General features: G+C 30.7%; 2 protein-coding genes across 4 annotated transcripts in view; both read left to right on the forward strand.

The window, feature by feature from the left end:
• LOC107451923 (uncharacterized) overlaps nt 1–8,172 on the forward strand; it is a 38,003-nt gene extending 29,831 nt beyond the window's left edge. For both annotated transcript variants that reach the window (XM_087158060.1, XM_087158061.1), the window contains 4 exons: nt 211–334; nt 419–588; nt 6,296–6,424; nt 7,851–8,172. In XM_087158060.1, coding sequence (XP_087014186.1) covers nt 211–334; nt 419–588; nt 6,296–6,424; nt 7,851–7,859 — 432 coding nt within the window. In that variant the 3' untranslated portion in view covers nt 7,860–8,172. The remainder of the gene's footprint in view (nt 1–210; nt 335–418; nt 589–6,295; nt 6,425–7,850) is intronic.
• An 8,039-nt stretch (nt 8,173–16,211) lies between these two features.
• The window catches only part of LOC107451920 (uncharacterized), a 43,867-nt gene continuing 35,089 nt past the window's right edge, over nt 16,212–24,989 (forward strand). For both annotated transcript variants that reach the window (XM_087158063.1, XM_087158062.1), the window contains exons 1-3: nt 16,212–16,342; nt 20,823–21,309; nt 23,202–23,330. In XM_087158063.1, coding sequence (XP_087014189.1) covers nt 16,317–16,342; nt 20,823–21,309; nt 23,202–23,330 — 642 coding nt within the window. In that variant the 5' untranslated portion in view covers nt 16,212–16,316. The remainder of the gene's footprint in view (nt 16,343–20,822; nt 21,310–23,201; nt 23,331–24,989) is intronic.

Below are 24,989 nucleotides of genomic sequence, written 5' to 3' on the forward strand. Positions count from 1 at the left end.
AATTTACTTGACTAAGATAGTCCTCAGAGTTACTTTTTAGACTCATTTTTACTTCATGTTTTTTCTTTCTTGAAATCTCATTGCTGCTATCAAAAATTCTTAAACACCATTAATTAAATCAATGTTTTTATTTATTTTACTTGAAGACAAAAAAAAAACATATTTTATGCCTTATGTAAATATTTATATCTCGTTGTTGCTTATTTTCAGTATCAGCAGTGGCCATTTAGTCCTCCTCAGAACATAATAATCCCAGCAGCAACTGGCCATCCTGTTTATCTAAATAATCTATGGGGTACTCCATACCATAATCCTCCGCAGGCTAATTCAAGTGGTATGTTGTGCATTAATTCTTTTTTTTTATTTAAAATGTTTTTTTGCATTGTAATTTGATAGTTTTTATTCTTTTTATTTAAAGGTCAGTCCCTGCCAACTTTCATCAACCCCATTTCGCCTGCACAACAAATTTCTCAGCAGACACCAAAGAAAACAAAACATCTACAAATAATTGATCCTGCAATAGGAGAAGTCCTTTTTGACGGCAGCAATGATAAGGATAGTTCTCGTCCAATACCAGAAAAAGAAACTGTAAGCAATGGTTTAAGAATGATTCATCGATTCCTATGTTGCAGTCTTCATTGAAATAATTTAAGCGACCTAACATGATAAAATCTAATCAAATATAATTTAAGCAGTAAAAAAATCCTTTATTTGATACTCGTTTTCTGTATTTTCCAGGCGTTTTATCTCAGCATTCTTGAAATTTTGCATCTTCTCCTGCTTTCGATCAAAAGACTTGATTAAGGATTGCAAAACTTTGATATGCAATCCATCCGCAAAGTACATGCTGATGGATTCAGCTTATGTTGAATCCATCCACAAAAATATATAATAAGGATTGAAGTGATCAGGATTTGTTTCAGAATTTTTAGGAAAATGAATAATATCTTAACCGTTTGCCTTAGCAATTTTTTTGGAAAAAAAATGCAAAAAATCTACATATTTTTTTATTTTATGAATAATTACTAAGAACTAAAACAAAACATAATACACACGTTCTAAGTTGTAAACTTAATTTTTTATGTGTAAAAAATATTTAATTTACCATCAGTTTACTATCCCAAATTATCTTGGGTCAATGGAAAAAGTTAAATATTAGTCTTTGTGTATATATATATATATATATATATATATATATATATATATATATATATATATATATATATATATATATATATATATATATATATATATATATATATATATATATATATATATATATATATATATATATATATATATATATATATATATATATATATATATATATGTATGTTCACATCTTCATAATCTGAAAATTCACCCGCATTACTTTCGTTCACGAACGCCATCTTTTTTCTACGTAAAGTCATCAACCATCGTATATACAATTGCAGTCCCCCACATAGCAAAACTCCCAAACAAATATTGGCAAACTTTCAATCACAGCTGATTATTATCATTTTTCTGTTTTGCTTCCAGCCAAATAAAAACGTTATAAAACAAAACGTATTGACGAATTCTGATATGCCCGATTTTACTCGGGATAAAAAATGTTTGCAATATATACATACCCGAGTTAACTCAGTGAAGTGGTTAAAAGTAGAGTTGGCCAAAAATGTAATCGATTACATTTTTTGATTACAGTAATAAATTACTTGCAATCATGATTAAAATTTTCAAAAATTTTGATTACAGCTGTAATCATGATTACAATATTAATTACAGTAATCAATTACTTGTAATCGTGATTACAAAGTTTGATTACAGCTGTAATCATGATTACATAGTCGATTACAGTAATCAATTACTTGTAATCATGATTACAATTTTCAAAAAATTTTGATTACAGCTGTAATCATGATTACAATTTTGATTACAGTAATCAAATACTTGTAATCATGATTGCAAGTAATTTCGATTACAAGTAATCACAACAAAAACGATTACGGATAATTATGATTACAAGTAATCATAATATATGATTACATGTAATCATGATTACAAGTAATCTGATTACATGTAATTTGATTACATGTAATTATGATTACATGTAATCTAAATACACGATTACAAGACTTATTCTTATAAATGATTATATTTTACAGTAGATAGTATAATGTATTTTATAATGATACATTTTGCACGCATTTACATGTACTGCATTTTGTACATAATTGTATACGTACAAATGAATGTAACTAAAATGTATGTACACATGATTTTATCTAGTGCATATGATCAGACATCTTAGTTTCACACATATGTACATACACTTATATTGTAAGTATAAAATATATGTACGTATGTATATAAATAATAATTACGTATGTATGTGCAAACAATGTAGACATGTACATTTATACACAATGAATATATGCATTTTATGCAAATATTTGTGTATGTGAAATGTATATCCATGTTCATGTACGCATGTATATACAAGTACTTGTTGTTTGTACGAACATACATACATTGTCTGTACAATGTATGTCCCATGCATGCATGTGCAATTTATTTATGAACAGTATAATATATGTATGCATGTACAATATAGGTATATATGCAGTATGTACAAAATATGTATGTATACCTGTACATGATATGCATGTCCAATGTATTTATGCACATATACACAATATGTTCATGTTCAATGTGTGTATCCAAATATGCATAATACATTTGTGTACGATTGTACGTACATTGGGCGTATTTATATTTTACATGTATTCATACATACATTCGAAATGCATAACGTACGTACATACACATTTGAGATGCATATATTGTACAGATGTATATACATATAGCGTACAGATGTATATTCATATAATGCACATATGAGGAAATGAACATATAATGTTCATATAATGTGCATATGTGTGTACATATACAGTACATATGTGCATAAATATATTGGGCATAATTCTTTCGTACAAATTTTACATGTGTACATGCATGCTACCCCTATCTATGCATATGGTGCAATGTATATATGTCCAATGAATGTATCCACACATGTACAATACACGTATGTTCCATGTATGCATATCCATATGTACTATATATGCATGTACAATACATGAATGTATGTACATACATTGTACATGCGTACATACATTACACGTATACACATGTACATTACATTTATGTCTAAATAAGTGTACAATGCAATAAATAAAATGCATGTAAGTTAAGTTTCAATGACTTAAGCAAGTTAAATGACAAAATCAAACGATATTTAAATTTAGTTTTCAGCTTTAATTGTTCTATATCATTTTGAAATTCTCTGAATAAAAAATTATTTTCAGGTACTTTCATGAAATGTTTGACAATACAGATTTATTTTTTTTATAACATAATGCATGATTCATAGAAATTTTTTAAATGGTAAGAAAAACGGTAAATTTTATGTGTGGAATTAATATTCAGAAATTCAAAATAAAATTATCGTTTGCTTTCTAAAAAATATGAGATAGAGTTTCATATGCCTTAGAATAAATTTTGAAACAAATTTTAATAACTTTACTCATATAGTTTTTTTTAATGTATGCACAATGTATTTGTATATTGTAATTACATATATTTAAATGTATGCATGTATTTGTACATTACTTGTAATTATGTACATGTATACGCTGTATGTACATGCATACATTGCGCATATAACTATTTTTTTGTACATCCATGCATTACATGCGCATAAGTATTAACAAAGTATGCACACATTTTATTTACGAAACTATGTGCATATATTGCACCTTTAAATAACATTCTTTAAATATTGTACGTAAATACGTAAAATTTTATATACATACGTACATTGTATATACGTGCTATTATCGTAAATTTATACAATATATGTACTAATGTACATAAAAGCATGCAAACGCATAAGCATTATTTTAATATACGTTCATGCATACATTGTCTATGTATACAAAGATACAAAACATTGCCTTTTTGTACAAACTAACATACATGCGTACATGTATCATAAATGCATAATTATATGTACTAAGCATATGCGCATTGCATTAGGTATATTACAATATAATTATGAATATTGTACGTACAAACAACGTTTGTGCATACATTGTATGTATAGGAATCGCAATTTGTACGTTCATGCGTGCGTATATTCTATGTACATAAAAATATGTAAACACGTGAATACTTACATAGAAAATTTGACTATAGTATACAATCGTAATTACTTGTAATCGTATAGTTTGATTACAAGTAATCACAATTACATGTAATCAAATTACATGTAATCATAATTACATGCAATCATATATTTTGATTACTTGTAATCATAATTACTCGTAATCGTTTTTGTTGTGATTACTTGTAATCGCAATTACTTGGAATCATGATTACAAGTAATTGATTACTGTAATCAAAACTGTAATCATGATTACAGCTGTAATCAAAATTTTTTTAAAGTTGTAATCACGATTACAAGTAATTGATTACTTGTAATCATGATTACAAGTAATTGATTACTGTAATCAAAATTGTAATCATGATTACAGCTATAATCAAAATTTTTTGAAAGTTGTAATCACGATTACAAGTAATTGATTACTTGTAATCGTGATTACAAGTAATTGATTACATAGCTGTAATTATCTGTAATCAATTACAGTTGTAATCGATTACTGTAATCAACGGCCAACTCTGGTTAAAAGAAGAAAATCCTTCATTTTCTTATGATTAAATTATATGAGGAGGAATTGGGGAACATATACTTATTTATTTTTATAAGATGAAATAAAATATTGTAAAAAAATATTCGCTTCATATGTATAAAATGTAGTTTATGGAGGTTGGTAAGAGAAAAGCTATGTGATAAAAATCTGTTTCTACCGTAGAATTCTTAAATGTACTGAGATAGGATAAGTCGCTTTTTTAATTTCTAAACTTACTGTCATTTTACCTTCGTCATTTAATTGAGATTGTTTATAGGAGCTATTAAAGCAACTTCAATATGAAATGTTCTTTTATAAATATAAAACTCATTTAATAAGCAATTTATCTTTTATATTAACAAGTATTATTTAAAAAATTACGTATATCTAAGATTAAGTTTAATTTTATTAAATAATAAATAAAGGACATTTTTCATAATTTAAGAAAGAAATAAATAGTTAGAAGGTCTATTTTACTATCTTTAATTACATTATTTTTAATTAGCTAAGTTGTTGTTGTTGTTGCTTATCCCCTTGGTCTTGAGCCCTAGACCAAGTTCAGAAGATCATGTCGCATCAGCAAGTCATAGGCAATCTCTCCATCACTCATCAGTTGCCTTACAGAGGCACCAATGCAATCCAAAAGATGAGATGGAGAAGCGATGACCGCGCAATGACAATGGGCATAAGTGTTTTCTTTCACTCTGAAGGTCAAACACTTTATATGGCCGGTTCTAAGTCTTGACAAAGCTGTTTGAGCAAATCTAGGACAAGTGCACTGCAGGGATAATCCAGGGCATTTGGCGGCATACCAATCATGATCTGGTAGGTGCTTCCACGCTGAATTTACCCTAGCTATCTTCAGGGAGTGAACCTCAGACAGTTTAAAGGAAGGGGAAGAGTAGCAAGTTCACTCCCTTCCTTGGCAAGCCGATCAGCAATCTCATTCCCATAAATACCCACAATGGAGGGGATCCACTGCAAGTGCACCGAGCCGACCTGAGACAAAGTAGTCAATTTGATAACGATTTCCTGTCCCAAATTTTCCAAAATACTACTACTTTTAGCCAAGTAGAAGAGCATTACAACTTTAAATGAAACAAAGGAAAATAATTATGCATGCAAAAAGTTGTCCTCGTTATTGTCTTTCAACTTTGTGAGGAGAGTAGTTTACCGGGAATGTCGTCAATGCCAACCTTCTTCTATGAAAAGGGACCCCATCATAGAATCGAGTTAACATGTCTTATATACTTGTGAATTGGATATGTATTTTCGTAGTGGTAGGCACACAGCAAACTTTAACTTCGACATCCTAATCGAAAACTGTCACCTCATTAAGCGTGCAATTGTTTTATCATGAATAAATATAACTTTCAATTGTGTGGACGTGGAACAAAAGATATGGCGGTCTTCTTAAGGGCATGACTTCATTTGTAAGACGTTATGCCAACTTCTCTTATTTTCTGATTTCCATGATTGTATACTAATAAAAGTTTTGTTTTCCCAGCAAGGTAAATCTCCTTAAGTCATATTCTTATATGTTCTGAAATGAAAATTTTCAGGAAAACTCAGATCCAAATATACATGTTCAATTTGCAGCTCAATTGGCTGCTACTCTAGATGAGAAAAGTGAACCCCTATCAAAATCTTCTGTTGAAGACACAAGAATTATAGATTCTCAAAGTATTAAGGTAAAATTTGTTAAGGCATGAAAATTTTCGTAAGCTTTAAAAAATTTTATAATTGAAATACATATATATATAATTATAGACGGCAATATGCGAAAGTTGACAGAAATCGGTTAAATAGTTCCGGAAAAATCAATTTGTAAATGTGCGACCTTTTTAAAAATTCGATTTCTCATGATCTATTAGACCAATTTCGATCCAACTTTGTATTCGCCACTCAAAATTTCCTTCTCTAAAATTATGCACAAATTTGTATATTTTAGAGTTTAAATATTTTTTTTCACTGTTATTAAATAAAATAATAATAAATAATAAATAGTTATTCAATATTCCTTTTCGCACGAAAATATTCTTGCATGAAAGAATTTCATAATTGTATGCGAAATTGTTTCGATTCGTTCAAGAAGTTCTTGAGATATGCCGAAATACTCAAGAAGTAAAATTAAAGTTAAAGTGTTCTAACTTTCGATCGCTCTCCTAACCACGTTATGGGTACAATATTTCCCAGATTACGGCTTCTCTCCGTTAAAAATCTAACTCCTGCATAAAAAGGTAGGAATTCAGACTGATTCATGCTGATCCAACATGAGAAAAAGCCCAAATTGTTCCTGAGAACCAACAATGTATAGTTGGAACCATCACGGATCGTAGTGGATTGTTTGTCCATGAGAGTCAAACTTCTCTTGATGGTTAAGCATTATAGTATTAAAGCAACATTTTCCATCATGAAAAGATGGTTTGTTGGCATATCAAAATCATAAACACGTAATGGAAAATGCTGGATGATGGTAACCATCAAATGATGTTGGACCATCATGAATTGCACTGAAACTAACAGAATCCGTCAAAATTTTTTGATTCGACCATCAAGAGTTTCGACTTGGGTACCTTTCTTAGACGTTCTTTTAATTCATAATTGAGAGGAAATTCCTGTCGCTTTTTATGGGAAACGATTTGTGGCTACCCTCCATTCCCATAACCTTTCATCGCATTCCCATAATCCAGTGTTTCCCAAAGTGTGGTGCGCGTACCCCCAGGGGTATGGGAACAATTTAGAGGGGGTACGTTCTTATGCGAAATGCAACAAACGAAAATTTCAAAACATTTTATTGAAAAAACAAAGCTAGCCACGAAAATGTACGATTGCAGGCTATTTTTTGCAGAGTATAGAAATAATTATGCTTAAAATAATTATATTTTGCAGAGTAATAAAAATAAATATATTTTTAAAAAAATACTTTCATTTTTTTTTATTAGTGGTACACAGCGTTTCGAAAAATTTAGAAAGGGTACACAAAAGTCATAAGTTTGCGAAACACTGCCATAACCAAAATATAGCAGCCTTACACACGCTTGCTTCTAAAATTTATTCCAATTATAATCTCCCCGATGAAGAATTTGTATTTGCATGATAATTTTTGTATTTCAGGAATTCTAAGGTAGATTTTCGACATCCTCTGGGACGATGACGTAATCACCAATGAATCTTTTAAAAACTGGGAACAAAGTCATGACTTAAATGAAGTTGAAGGCAAAGGTGGGGCATTACATTCTGTCAGATCTTTTTTCGCTTGGCTAAGGTTCTGATGATTCTCTGACTGATGAATGACTGATGCTCTGAATTATTTTTCTTCTCTAAAAACTTAAAAACAGTTATTTTATGTCAATTCTTTTTGTCCAACTGTGTCGTTTGAATTTGATACTGTTTTTATCTTGATAATAAAATAAACTTTGTAAATAAGATTACTGTTCCTACAGGCGAGTGAGGTAAATTTCTTTAAAACAAAACAAAAAGTGTATAATCATATATTTAACAACATACTGTCGTGATGAAACAATGAAAAGCTGAGATATATACAACAAATAATTTATTGTTGTTGTTGTTGTTAATTTACGTCGCACTAGAGCTGCACAATGGGCTATTGGCGACGGTCTGGGAAACATCCCGGAGGATGATCCGAAGACATGCCATCACAATTTTGATCCTCTGCTGAGGGGATGGCACCTCCGCTTCGGTTGCCCGACGACCTGCTCGCGAAGACGAGCACTTTACGGTAGCACAGTTTAACGAGAACCAATACCGCACACCCTCGGTCCCTACGCAGACTTATCCAAGTGGTCACCCACTCGCACACTGACCGTAGCCAGTGATGCTTGACTTCGGTGATCTGCTGGGAACCTTGTCTTAACGATCAGTCCACTGTGGGACACAAATAATTGAATTTTAGGCTATTACTTCTTTTTGTGATATCAAACTGTAAGAAAAGAACTTTCTGAAAATTAAGTAGCCGCAAGCTATAGTTCATTCACCAGGAGTTGACACCTCGCTCCACCTCCTCAGTCGTAGAGTTCATTTCAGCGCGGGAAAAAGAGGAGAAGGTCTCCGCGCTTGAAATAGACACTACCCTTAATCTGCGCCAAACGCAAACAGTGAATTATTTTTTAATCACTTACTTCGCTTTATCATCTGCTATTATACTTTTCGTCACTCTAGCTAGTTATATATATTTCCGCAAAATGTCTTAAGGGTACAGGGGACCTTAAAAACCAACTTTCAGAGTTTTTATAATACATTTATGAAACTTGCAGTATTTATTTATAATATCTTTAAAAAGCTGTATACAAAATTTCATGTAATTTGAATGATAAATTTTAAAGTTATTGAACTTTTAAAATTTTAAAATAGCATGAAATCCGATAAAGTCAAAACACTCCATGGGGCTTAAAATTCATTGCAGAATCATATTTTTTTTATATGACTCGTTTTTGATTTCCAAATGAAAGTTACCATCATTCAGTGGCTAATTATAGTGCTCTAGCTCAAAAAACACACTTTTTATGTATCTCATGAAAATTTCTGGAAAAATTAAAAAAATCCTAAACCTTTTTTTACTATAAACAAATTTTATCAATGTTCTAGGTAACAAAACATGGTAAGTTTTAATTACATACATACATACATAGTACACATAAAACAAGTGTCAACCAAAAAAACTAAAAATTGAGACAAATGGAGCATTTCGAAAACACAAAAATCCGTCAAAATTTCATTTCGAGAAAATAGCAATTTTTAAAATGTATTTAAAATAACACTATTAGTTGTGTATAATATCTAAAAAATGACTAATTAAGCATATATATGCACTTTTATCTCCATTATTAGGTTGAAATGGATGAAAATTCAATACAATATGCGCCTATGAAAAGAAATACACTAACATACTCAGCAAGCATATTTACTTATTCAAAATTTAATGCAAATAAATTCACTAAAGTAATAACATAAAATAAGTTAGTAAGCATGAAATTAATTTGTTTTAAAAAATATGAATGATATATCAAACGAAAAATTAAACATTAATTCAAATGTAAAAACTAATTGTGTGCGATATATATAATATAGAAGTGTCAAATATAGAAATTTTTTTTTTAAATCCTCCCGCACAATAGGAGGGTCCTTCTACTCTTACATAATTTTGATTGTCACTAATTTTCTTCCTGTCACTAATTTTCATTTCAGAAGAACCCTTCTGAAATGAATAATATAAAGTTCTTTTAGCTTTTAGCTTAAAACGAAACTAAAAACAATCAGCTGCTTCAAACTACCGACTTCTGTTTTCTGAATGTAAACAAGGGGGCGTAGCCTAATTAAAATCCTCATATTTCAGTAAAAAAGGGTTCGATTTCCAAAAATTTTTTTTTTGTTTGAAAGCTTACAACGTCTATTTTCTGAAAAAGTAAAAATCTCAAAATCGAAATTTTGGTCACTTTTTTTCAAATTTGAAGGTCCCCTAAGAGACAAACTATTCACTCGAAAGAGAGAAGTATCATCAAATTTATAAAATATTTAATGTTAAAAAAAATGCACATAAAGATTGCGAAATAAATATATTTGTCATACTATAGCAGTAATACTTTATAATATATATATATATATATATATATATATATATATTGATTTTTTTAATATTTCGACAGTGAGAAGTATAATCAATGATGATATTAATTCCAAGTTTTTGGAATGGTAAGACACTTTGTTCGAAAGATATAAACAAAACAGTTACATTTACAGACTGTTATGTACAAGGTACTTTTAATTACAGAAAAGAAACCATTTAACATCTTGTTAAGATTTAAGTCAGATTTGTTGCTTGAGGTACAATTGACACTCAAATATTAGTTTCTAAAATCAACTTCTGAATCAATAAATAATGTTTTCTAAAAAGTTCAATTTTTTTTTAAAAAATAGTATGCTTTATTTCGTGCAACAATAAAGGCCCTAAAGTAGAAGTGCTCAATGGAGCAATAAGTGTCCTTGTAGAACAATTTATGTCGAAGTCTATATGAAAATTTATATACTGTCAGTAACTAAAAAGTAGATATTTATTTATAGTTAAAAATTAAACTAATTAACATTCTTTGTTTTAAAATTTTAGAGTTCAAAATCGAAAATTTATTTCAAAAAATGAAATTAATTAAGATGAGACTTTCTAGTCTATATTTGATGTTAGTTGCAGTCAAAGTTGCATTAGTGCTTTCTGCGTCCGGGGTTCAAACAGCTGTTACAACAAGTTACGCTAAGTTTCGATAAAAAGTTCGTTGTATGGAAAATTCATTAAACAGAAAATCCCCATTTGAAATACTTAACCAACACAAAGCAGGTTTTAAATTCATAAACACCAGACATAGTTAAAATAGCAATTGATACACCTTTATCTTGTAAACTAATATCTACTATTTATTTTATAAATCTTAACCATAAAAGAAATCTGCATGAAAAGCAAGAATAGAACAAAACATTATCCAGTGTTACATTATTATGCTGTTTATATTTTCAACTAATAAAAGCTAAATTTATGCATTTTAAAAATATAGCTGCATGTATTATAAAAGTAATTTTAAACATACATTACCACATGCGTTCTTAAGTTTAATTGCTACTGATTAAGTCAGTTAATTTTGTCTGAGTTTTACGTTTGAAGAAGTGTTTTTTTTCTTCTCATAATAGGTCTCGCATTGCACCAGAAACTCCTTCAGGCGTATTCTCCTCAAACTGTAATTCCCGTCGAATTGTTTCATACGATTCTTACGTTTCATCTTATGAAAGTTTGTTGATTTTTTTCCTCATTTCCGTCATCATTTTCCTCCCAATTTATGGCTGTAATGTTTTTATTTTCACACTTTCCGAAATATCTGATTTAATTAATGTTTCTGTTGCTTCAGAATCATTTAAAAAAATCATTAATCAATACATCATCATTAATTTCGTAATTAATTTCTCTCTTAGCTGTACCCATATTTTTTTAGTCATTCTAAAGGAATATCATCCTCGTCCTTCGCACTTCCCGAATTCTTCGAGTTGATTAAGAATCCAGCTTTAGCAAAACTGTTGCAAATAGTGCGATCTGTAACATCATAGTTCCATGCTTTAGAAATTTTTGTTACGCTTTCTCAGAAATTGATTTTTGGCACGGATTCCTGTATGAAATGCAAATATAAAGAGAAAGGGATTTTACAGGGATTTACCCACCCGCTTGCTGACCGCAGCCTGACTTCCGCGTTCTACTGGAAACCCTGTCTTTACGATCAAATCACTGCGGGACACAAATTGTTATAACATAAAAATATATCTTGTATATGTTCTTCTATCTTGTACAAGACATAATAGCCCATTTTGCTGCTCTTGTGGGACGTAAATAAAATACCTATCTACGTTATACAAAACATTCATTAAACTTGCTAGAACGTTCAAATATTAAATAACTTTTAGATTGGATCACAACAGCACTTACAAATTGCTGTTTAGTATTTTGATAAAATTATATGACGTCACTATAAAGAAGCAGTTAACAACTCAACTCTGCGTTCGATAAATTCTTTAATATTTGTTGATACTTAAAAGCAAAAGTGCTCCAAAACGTTTGAATTTTTATTTGAAATATTCGTATTTTTTCAAATATATCATTATTAATTTAAAGTAAGAATGAAGTGGATATCAAAGCTTATGTGAGTGTAAATTTTCTGTTTAATATATAAGTTCTTGATTTATTACTGTAAACAATTTTACTGAATCTTTCACAATGACATGTAATCAAATAAATGATGTTATTGACACAAAACAATAATACCCCGTTTAAAAATCTTTTATTGATGTTTTCTCGTTACGTCATTTTTTATTTATGCGACAACAGCAAATAATTTTATTACTTCGTGAAAGAATTTCATAAATTAAGTTAAACTAATATCACCCAAAGTCTTCAGATCTGATGTTCTGTTGCAGTATTTTTGTTTCTGGTAAAATTGTATGGGAAAAATATACTTGAGGGTGCCCCTTGACGAAATAGACGACTTATGTTTGGCGCCATATTTGTTTGCCCGGAACGCCGTGGTAAACCACAAACAGGACATTTATATCTATTACTAATTAAACCTTCATTCATACACCAGTCAATCACTGTTTTATTTTCATTGTTATTAAAATCGTACAGAAGCTTAAGATTTATCTTATTGACAGTATTCATTTTTAGTACCAGAAGCAAACATAACCTTACCAGCCGGCATCCAAAGTAGAACTAACGGATCTCTGAAATTTCATTTAAAAATTCATTTAAAAACAACGCTAAATTCTAAACTAATCAGAATCACGATTAAAATCTAAACCAATCAGAATCACGATTGGTTTTCAACATCGCCCAGCTTGGCGATCAATCGCGATCGCAACTTGGCGGGGGCACCCTCAAGTATAGTCTACCCAATTGTATTTGCCACCAATTTTAAAATTAAAATGTTTTTCGAAATGACGAGTAAACTTTAAAATAAATTTCCACGCTTAAACATCACTGGTGTCAATATTAGACTTTTACAGCCCCCTGAAACGGAAGTTTTTCTTATGAAATTATAAAATTAAAGGCGTTCATTTGTTTATTTATAACAAAAGAATATCCCGTTCAAATCCCGCCTTGGATGCATATTTGTTCTCTCATTGTGCTATCTATTCTTCAATTTGAAAAACAGTTATACTCTGACAACTATGTAGCCTGTGTGCTTTTGAAGCCAAGTTAAGAAATGAAATTGATTTTTTTTCTAAATGCAAATTTTTGTGGGTACTTATCTGTTTCGGGGGTTGTTAAAAACCTATTATTACAGAACCCAATACTACCATATCATTTCCACGATTAGTAGGCATCGCTGCAACAAATAATGAGTGGTTTTATATGGATAAGTACTTTTCTATCAATGTTTCATTAAGGAACGTTAAAAGCTTCTTTTTTCGGCACTATTATTTATAACAGGGCTTTTCTTAGACAAATCCTACCGTTAAACACTCTTGAGCTTAAAAGTAGCGGGTTCGTATCCTTGGATGTATATTTGTGTTGTCCCTTTATAATCTGTGCTATTTGTTCTTCCATTTGACAAGTGCTCATAAGCCGTTTTGTGTCTTCAGCACACAAGCCTGCTTATGTATGTGAATAAGCAAATAAATATTCATTATGAAGTAGATTTTTGGTTCGTGTAAATGACCCCCAAAAAAAAAACTGATGTAAAGATATGCTGAAGCCTTGTTAATGTATTTACTCGTTAATGTATGTACCTCGTTAATAATACGTACTAACTTTGTCTAACATTGAATCATATTTAAAAAATCTCTTAATAGTTATAAAATTCTTCCTTTGAATTTTTGGTCTACATATCAAAAAGTGCTATTTTAATACATTTTAAATCTGTTACATTATTAAAGAGTACATGTATAAGGTAGGTAGATAGATACTTTATTTACGTCCACTAAAGCAGCACAATGGGCTATTGGCGACTGTCTGGGAAGCATCTCTGAGAATGATCCGAAGACATGCCATCGCAATTTTGATCCTCTTCAGAGTAGAGGGCTCCTATGCTTTGGTAGTCCGGCGATCTGCTTGCGAAGTGAAGCACTTAACGGTAGAACATGTTTAACGATGACCGATACCTCACACCCACGGTCCCTACGCAATCTGATCGCAGTGGTCACCCACCCACCCGCTTAGTGGCTGCAGCCAGTGATGTTCCTTGGTGTTTTACTAGGAACCGTATCTTTACGATAAGCGGGACGTACTTGCAAAAATCTATTTAAAATGTTCTTTTATGGCAGTTTCTGTTTTTAATTATTCCCGACGTATAAATAAGATTTCAACATTTCATATTTTGTTCAGTATTTATATTCATTTGTGGATTTATTTTGTCCATAGAGTTGAGTACTGAAATGGTGATTGAATTTGCCGATATGTACCTACCCTATAAACATATAACCGAATCTTTGATTTAATTCTGTTTGTTGAAAAGACTTGATTCGAAAATAAAATCGCCAATTCGTATATTTTAATTTTTGATTTTAAAATAATTCGTTGATTCGTTTTAAAACAGTTTTATTACCTAACATCTAAAACTATTTCAGGTAAAGAGTACTATATATACAAATACTAATATAAACTATATTAAGTTACTATGTATTTCGAATCAACTAATAATCATTTTTTATCGATTTTAAATTTAAATTAATTTATTCAACTAGTTATTTCGTCGCAGATTGAATTTTGTGGTAACAAATTCATATTTATAAGTAAAAAAACTATCAAAACCTGACAAATCATTATCAAGATTAGTTCAACAGTAGTTGTACTAGAAAACCGAAAAGCGTTTCTAATAATCTTTCATCTTCCACCAGTCGTCGCTTTTGAGTTTCATCAAATAATCAAACTGTCTTTTTTTTTTTAAACTTCCCCATTTATTTTTGGCTTTCCCCCCCTTAAATATTAATGAGCCCCGAATACGCAAGTTTGAATGCATGTAGTCGTATTCCAGTATTCTATGTAGTAGTATTCCAGTATTTAACAATGCAAGTTTAATTGGGTATACTATAGCCTACGTCACAGGTTGTGTTATTCCTACTAAATTTAACCCATGAACGGCATTTTCAGCGAGCCTAACTTCAAGCCACAAATAAACAAACGAAGTGTTAAATAGCTGTGCTCGCCAGATTTTATTGCATTATAAAGAAAAGTAATTGATATTCGATTTTTGATTAATAATTGATTTATGTGGATAGTGGCATAGAATTTAGCATTGCGTCATGGTAAATGTTATTCCTACTAAGTGGAAGTAGTTGTGTTTTTTTATATTATACCCAATTGCTCTGATTAATTAATTAATTTTGTTTCTGAAATGAATGCAAAAAATAATAATGAATATTATCTAAAAAATACCCTGATTTTTAAACATACTTAACTCTTCTATCCACTACCAATAAACAAAAGTCGTATCAATGTATAAAATATTGTTGTTGTTGACTGATTCCTCTTGATCAGCCGCAGGCTAGACCAAGTCAATGAGCTCGAAGATCTTCAGGAAATCAAATACAAGTAAGGGACCAGAATAAAATATGTTTAAATATTGAATCATTTTAAACCGGCTAGCAGCAGTCATTACAAACAAATACCAACTTAATTTTAAAAAATGATAACTATGACGTAATAATAATGAATATTATCGAAATAATGAATATTATCGAAATAATAATAATGAACAGTGATATATTAATAATAATGAATATTATCGAAAAATGCCCTATTTTATTTTCAAACATACTAAACTCTTCTACCCTATACCAATAAACAAAGTCGTATAAATATGTTTAAATATTAAATCATTTTAAACTGGCTCACATCAGCAATAACCAGCAAATACCAAATAGATGGAAAAATAACTACTATGACGTCATTTTAAAGAAGCCACTGACAACTAAACTCTGTGTTCGATCAATTTTTTTAATGTGTATTTTGATATTTGAGAAGTGAAAGCTTTTTCAAACTTTAAATTTATTTGATATTTTTAAACATCTAATCTTTGATTCAAATCAAATAAAATGCTGAAGTGGATCTCAAAGATTGTGTAAGTGTAATTCAAAACTTTATTTAAAATTTCTATATCTAAATGTATTTTTTTCTTTCTTGCTCGAAAATAGAAACTTTTGATATAGGAAGAATTTAAATACTGAGAAACTTTTATGAAACAATTTAAAACATTAAATATAAAATTTAAAATATAAATTAATTATTGCTACAAAAAAAGGTTTTTGTAAGAAAATTTATTGCTTTTTTTAGTGATTTTTACCATTTTGGTTGGTACTTAACCATTTCGCCGATGCAAGTAAATTTAGTTTTTTTTAACAGAAACTATCAAAAAATAATAATAAATTGAAGTTGCATTAATTAGGTGACTTTCATTGGCAATGGAAAAATACCTTTTTTGTTGTATGGTAACAATAATAGTTTTGTTAAATGGCAATCTTTATAGGGTAACAAGAATCTTATCCTTCCGTATAATAATAAAAATACATTCAACTCACGAAATATTCAAAGTTTATTGTATTTTTATTTATGATCTAAATGGATGTCATCATACCTCCAATTTTCGAGATTGATGAAATAAGGATGCAGTTACAATACCTCTGAAAATGTCACTCTTGAAAAGAAATTGTAAAAATTTGGTATACCGCAATAAAGTGAAAAGTCACCAGAAAATGCAAAACTCCGACTACTTATATTTTTTAATAAGATATGATGACTGGGCTATGACATAATCTGAGGCCTGATCTTCCATTTCTCAATTATTTTCTCAAAGGTATCACATGATGCACTAAATTGCTGAGTATGTGAATATATATTACGATGATATTATTACAAGATTGTGAATGGCTGGCCTATGATATGATCTGAGGCCTGATCTTCCCAATTAATTAATTTCTCAATTGATTAAGCAGAATTCACATTAAAAAACTCTGTCTGCGTTCAGGTCACCAACAAATTTGAATTTATGAATGCTGACTTTACTACGGATGATTTTGCTCCGGAGATTATATGTAAGCTTCAAGTGAAAAATAATAACGTTCATGTACCTGCTTTCAATAATTTTAGCATTGTTTCTCTTAAATAAGAAAATATTAGATGAAAAAACAATTGGGATGCAAGTCAGCGGGATTTTTTTTCACATTTTTTTTAATTGTTGAGACTGCTTATCAGCAGGTTAATTTCAAAATGTTTGTAAAGGAAAATTAAGGTTTTCTAAAGCCTGATATTTGTCTTGATCTAGTCACTTAAATTAAAACAAGAGAAAAAGAAGTGGGTATTTCTTTTTCTCTTATTTTAATTTAACTTTCGGTCAACACGGACAACTTTTCAGAAAACTGATGCGAAACAATTTCCATTGGACACTTCTGTCCCTTCAAAGACTCTATTTCATTTTCAATAAATTTAAATGAATGCTATCCTTTGTCTGATTCAAATATCCAGTGGTCTTGATTCTGATAAACAAAGAAATATAATTGTTATCCCATACAAATGTTTCTGTTCTTGGAAGTTTCGTGACAGTTCACCTATCCTGAAAAGAAAACAGTCTTGATGAACGTCATAGTAGAATGTGACTATTTTTTTCCAGTCTTCCCACTTTCATACAATTCGGCGTGAGGGGTCCTTAGGGAATTTCATAATTTCAGAGAACAAATTAGAGCTACGACGTACAGTGCACCCAAAAAGCAGAACGAGTGCCGCTACTTGCTAACGAATTTTTTGTAATCGAAAACGAATAAAACAGAAAAAAATTATAAGTCAATGCAAGTGAATCTTCTACAGGAAGTTTAATTCCCTGCAAATACTGTCTCCATTGCAAACACAAAACAAGGATAGAGAATGAAGTCTATAAAAGACTGATTTCCATTAACAAAGAGTTTACTTACCTGATTGTAGAGTAAATCTACTTTTGTAAGACTAAAAGCAGAACGTGTAACATTTCGTGTTATTTTCTTAATAAATTTCTATAACTAGCTTAACTCCCCCAGATCTTCCGAAAGTGACGCCTTTTTGGTCAGACAAAAAATAAAATATTTTACCCTTTTTATTCCACTTAAAAAATTTTGTTCATAAAATTTTATTTTAGTCATTGCAGTTATTTCGAATTTTATTAAGATTCATTTTCACATTTTGTCACAAAATGAATGCAAATACTAATAATGAATATTATCGAAAAATGCCCTGTTTTATTTTCAAACATACTAAACTCTTCTACCCTATACCAATAAACAAAGTCGTATAAATATGTTTAAATATTAAATCATTTTGAACTGGCTCACATCAGCAATAACCAGCAAATACCAAATAGATGGAAAAATAACTACTATGACGTCATTTTAAAGAAGCCGCTGACAACTCAACTCTGCGTTCTATAAATTTTTTAATGTTTGCTTTGATATTTAAGAAGTGAAAGCTTTTTCGAAATTTAAATTTTTTTTAAATATTTTTAAACATCTCATCTTTGATTCAAATCAAATAAAATGCTGACGTGGATCTCAAAGATTGTGTAAGTGTAAATCAGAACTTTATTTAAAATTTCGATATTTAAATATATTTTTTCTATATTTTTCGATAATAAAAACTTTTGATAGACGAAAATTTAAATAGTGAGAAACTTTTATGAAACGATTTAAAATGTTAAATATAAAATTCAAAATATAAATTAATTATTGCTATAGAATGAGATTTTTTGTGAGAATTGCTAATGTATTGAAATGTATTGCTTTTGTTTGCGAGTTTTGTCATTTTTGTTGGTACTTAATCATTTCGTCGAAGCAAGTAAATTCAGTTTTTTTAATAGACATTACAAAAAAATTAAAAAAACTTGAATTTACATTAATTTGGTGATTTTCATTGGACTTTTTGTCATTGAACTTTTTCTCTATTGCCAGCGAAATGGAAAAATACCTTTTTTGTTATATGGTAACAAGAATCGTTTTGTTAAATGGCAATCTTAATAGGGTAACAAGAATCTTATCATTCAGGATAATAATAAAAATACATTCAACTCACGAAATATTTTTTATATTTTTATTTATGGCTTTTATATTTTTATTTTGATTTTATTGTCATCATCCGATTTTTGAAGTTGACGAAATAAGGATGCAGTTACAATATCTCTAAAGACTTCACACTTGAAAAGAAATTGTGAAAATTTGCCTTGCCGGAATAAAATGTTAAACCGGCAAAAAATGTAGAACTCCGATAACTTATATATTTTTTATTTAATTTATATTTTAATAGCGAAATAAGTAAGCGGAATAAAAAAAAATCAAACAAAGTTTAAAAAAGAAAGAATAGTTTAATTTCTTTGCACCCGGTCAACTGAAAAGTTCTTTCCTCAGTTAAATGTTTTCAAAATTATTCGTTTTTTAAAATTTTTTTTTTCTTTTACTTACTTACTTATCCTCTACGGGCCTTTGGGCACTTAAGGCCTCTAGCATATCCCTCCAACGCCTCCTGTCTCTAGCAATAGATCTTGCTTCCTCCCAGCCAGATATTCTGCATTCTTTTAATTCGCCCAAAAAAATGCGCTGGATGGTAAGTCTGGGTCTTCCTCTTGTTCTTTTACCATCAGGGGCCCATGTAAGCGCAACAGATGTAAATTTTTCTTTGGGCATTCTAAGGATATGTCCGAGCCAGCTCCATCTTTCTTTTTTTATTTCATCTTCCATTGTTTTTATTTTAGCTTTCTTTAATAGATTTTGACTTGATACTTTTTAAGGCCAGAAAATTTTAAAAATAAATCTTAAACATTTGTTTTGAAAGGTTTCTAATTTTTGTATTTCGATCTTAGTCTGTTTCCAGGTTTCTGCACCATATAATAGTACTGCTCTAACAATAGCTTTGTAAACAACTATTTCTGTCTTTATTTCAATATTTGACTCTCGTTTTTTCTTTTAAGATAACTAAATTCAAATTATTGGTAATTCATGGTTCTTTCCTCAGTTAAAGGTTTTCGAAATTGTTCACTTTTAAAATTTTTGTTTCTTCTTTTAAGTTAACTAATTCAAATCATTGATATTTCATGATTTTTTTATTGTCTGAGGTATTAGGGCAAACTTTTTGAGATTATCAATGTGAGCATATGCATACCATCCCAACACTCCTTCCCAATTGTGGATGGATATCCATGATGGCTGACCTACTCTTTATGTAATAGGGATTAAATTTTCAAAATGATAATTGCTGAGGATGTGAATATATATTACGATGTTATTATTCTAAGATATGATGGCTGAGCTATGACATAATCTAAGGCCTGATCTTCCATTTTTCATTCATTTTTTCAAAGGTAATGATGAATAAGACTGCATTCCCATTATCAGATTTGTCGATCCCTTTACTTTGTGGATGATCTTTATTCTTTCTTGCAACTATATTTCAATGATGCATTTAAAAGTTAAAGTAGGTATAATATAGGAAGGATTAATTGATATTCATATTTAGTTCTCCTCGTTTTAGTTCTAGTCCAAAATGTTTTTCGGCCTCAGTTCTAAAAAAATGCTTTCTTCTCTTTTCAGTCGACGTGTGAAGGGATCACGGGGTAGGAGAGTGGATCCAAAGGAGACTATTAACCTTCTCGAGGTAACTGATGACGTGGATCAGGAGCTGTTCACCTGGAAGCTTCCTTATCAGGACTGCCACTTGGTTAACAAACCGCCCAACTCAGAACCTCCAGTTCTGGGCCAAGCTTCAGTTCCGTGCAAATCTTCAGTTCCGTGTGAAGTTTCTGGTCCTTGGGAAGGTGCAGTTTCATGCGAATCTCCAGTTCCATGCGAATCTCCAGTTCCATGGGAACCTCCAACTCCATGCGATCCTCCGCTTTCGTGTGAATCAATAGTTCTGCGCGGACCTCCAGCTCTCTGTGAAGCTTCAGTTCTGGGCGAACCAACAGCTTTATGCGAACCTTCAGTTTTGCGCAATGCTGTGTTGCCGGTGAGCAAGGAAGTACATTTGGAACGAGCTCTGCTGATGGTCTGGAAAGAAGTCTTCCATCAGCTTTACGAGGTGAGTTCAAAAAAGATGTTTAAACTATCAGGTTGTTTATGTCTTTCGCTTACGATCTCACGACTTTATCAATTATTTGCGTTTTTAATGGTAAAATAATGGATTTCTTTATCTTGTTGCGATAGGCAAAATATAATGTTTGCAACTATTTTGGAATTTTTTTTTTAAAAGAAAAAATTGATTGATACTGACTTTTAGAATTTTTTATGCTTATCTTGGCATTTTAAAGTAAAAAATACCATGCAATTAGTAATTATGAATTCGTATTTTAATGCAGCTCATCATCTGAAGATATTTTTAAAATAATCTTTTTTAATTTTAACCAAAAACCAATCTGAAAAAAAAGTTTTTTTTTTAAATTTTATGTCTTTTTTTTTTGTTTCAACCTAAAGGCTACACTGAAAATAATTTCTAAAAAAATCTTTAAACATATAATATTAAATTACCTTCGGTTTTGGAATGGCAATAAATAAAATAACAAATAATTATCGATGATCTATTCTATATGATTCGGAAAATATTGTCGATTAGAGTAGTTACCAATCATCAGTTCGTGAAAATTAAATTAAAATAGTAAGAATTGTTGACGCGATAATTTGTTTAATCGATTTTACTCCAATGTTTTTTTAAAAGCTATATGTTGGCACAGCTAATAAGATTATGTTACAAAACGCAAACAAATAATGTTACACTACCTCTTATTATATTATTAAATATTTTTAGCTTTCTATAACATTGTTCCGACCGATAGCGTTTGAACAGCATACGCACGTCCTACTGGCAGCAGATCCTCCTTGGCTCTGGCTATGTTTCGGTTTAGGTGGTTATAGAAATGCATCAGCGCTTTTCTCATGCTCACATAATTGCCACTTTTTTCTATTAATACAGGCTTTATTTAAGAAAGAAAAACTATTTTTAATTACTTTACGGTTAAATGACATTTATTTATTAAACGACTATCGGTTTATAAGCTTCGGTTACAAAAAGTCGATGAATAGGTCAGCAAAGTGTTAAATTTGTAAAGGCTAATCAGTAAAAGAGATAAATATTTTATTCTCCCTTTTATTCCAATAATTATTTGGCGCTTTAGTTATTACTTTATTTTGACACCGGCGCGTTGAGGAGCCAATCCATGTCTGATAGGCAGCACTGTTCATCTCCATAACTACATATTTTTGAACCCAGAAGATAAACTCTTAAATCAAGCATTTTATATTTTATGTTATAACCGTCGTTAAACAGCCGACTCAATTTTTTGGGCTTACGACCAGTAATGTTCAACTCCGTAGCCTTGTAATTTTGAACCCAATCCAGAAAACAACTCTCTTATCTAGAATTAAGAGAAATTTGCCTTCGTTTAGAGCTTTTTGATGGAACCAACCCACATTTGCTTTACATATTGAGGGAAACCACGAAATCCCCGTGGTCAACCTGATGTGACATGTGAACTCTAATTTATGATCCATCAATTACAGAATATATTTTACGCCAGAACTGTGGTCGGTAAAGGCCACATGCGGAATTCGTATCCACCAGCCATTGCTGGGATTTGAACCCGGTGCACTAAATTGAAAAGCTCTATCCCCTGAGCCATCTCTGCTTTTTTGTGGTATGCCTGCTTTTGTGGAGGTCTTTTTGGCGGATCATTAGCATAACATAGAAAGTTAAAAAGCGAAGACCTCACACCTTAAGCCCGACAGCGAAGACAGTCTAACTAAAGATTCTAAAGAGTGATAACTCAGGATATTCCAGCCAAGAGCAATGCACAAATCTACATGGGTCACCTTTTTATGTGCATCTATCCCCTGAGCCTTTAAATGTTTATTGAATATTTGAAAACTGCATTAGGTGTGATTTACTTAACTCAAAGTAGTTTTAATTTTTGTCTTCAGCATGATCTGGAGAGATCGCAGACCCACCCAATGGACCACAAGTTTGTTCCTTTCACCAGGAAAGACAGGTTCAATCCGACAGCTCCACCCCTTCGACGTCACTCCTTCGAGAACGTCAGGAAGGATCAGGTAATTGGGAATGATTCATTACCTCTCTAAATTTCAAGCATGAGAGTATTTTTGAAAGACACACATCCAATATTATCATATCTAAATCTACAAAATTAATTATCAACGCTAATCATATTACAACTATAAGGAGCAATTTTTCAAAAACTATAAATTCAGTAACTATAAATTCAGTACTTATCTATAAATTTAGTAACTATACATTCAGTAATCATACATTCAGTAATCATACATTCAGTAATTATACATTCAGTAATCATACATTCAGTAATTATACATTCAGTAACTATTCATTCAGTAACTATACATTCAGTAATCATACATTCAGTAATCATACATTCAGTAACTATACATTCAGTAACTATACATTCGGTAACTAAACATTCAATAATTATACATTCAGTAATTATACATTCAGTACCTACATATTCAGTACCCATATATTCAATAACTATTTCGTCAGTAACTAAATATTTAATTGTATTTATTTATTATAATAAGGAGCAAATAATTCAGTAATATTCAAAAGACTTTACTGGAAATATATTTTTCTTACGCTATGTCACTTTTATTTTAAAGGGGTGTATTTCACGCCTCGATAAAATGCAAGTTTCATAAATGATTATTAACCCTATATTCTAAAACGTGATGGAGTCAACCACATTCTTTTGATTCCTTTTCTCTCTCTTCTATATACTATCATTCAGAGTAGACTCGACAGATCGCAAATTGCAATCTTTTAATTTTCATTTAATAACCGTTTTATATAATGTAACTAATTGATACTAAGTTCAAAATAGGGGATTTTTTTTCCTTCGCAAGGACGTCCTGAATTGATCCGACCAGCAAAAATGATCCCACCTATAAAAAAAAGTCCCTGTCTTTCGTTTTGGTACTTTTCCATTATACCGGCGCAAATCTCGCCAAGCAGACTTTTGGAGACTACACATAGTCGCTGAAACAAATCACACAAAGCAGACATTATTGACTACAACACACAGCATGCATATAAAAAAAAACAGTTAATAAATGGTTAAAATTTGTTTTTTACTTCGGAGGCATAAATATTTTAATATCGCTTAAGAAAATTTTCAAATGGGGCTTCCATTTGCCTTCTCCACATAAATTCCGCAAGATAACTTTCGGCGTACCCGTTCCTCTGTCGTGTTTCTTATTTCGCCATTTTGATCTGCACCCCCCATTCTCTCTATTTTTTTGCATGTGCGTTCAAGTTTCCGGATCGACAAAGTTGTATTTATGGCTCACTTCGAAATGTTCGAAACTTTCATCTTCCAGCTTACTAGCGCAGTATGATTTCCATGAACCGGAATATATTATAGTTTCTTTTTCGGTATTTTTCCTTAATTGCCTTGAAAGTGTTAGAATATCGGTTTGGCACCTCCACAAGGAAAGATTCATTCGTTTCCCGGCAAACCCCACGGAAGATCTATTGTTGTGATAGAATCCATCCCGCATTGTTTTTCCGCCTAGTAAACAAACTTCCGTCCACTTCGACGATCGTGCCAGGTCCTCCTACTTTCCGTTGTTCACGTTTAAGCAAAGAATTCACACAAACCTCAAGCATGAAATTATTCCAGTCTACAACTATTCCGTGACTGATTCCCAACTACTTTTCACACCATTTAATTGAAGTTAATT

The sequence above is a fragment of the Parasteatoda tepidariorum genome, chromosome 2, assembly GCF_982258835.1.
Source record: "Parasteatoda tepidariorum strain Cologne lab strain chromosome 2, Ptep-v5.0, whole genome shotgun sequence".
NCBI lineage: Eukaryota > Metazoa > Arthropoda > Arachnida > Araneae > Theridiidae > Parasteatoda > Parasteatoda tepidariorum.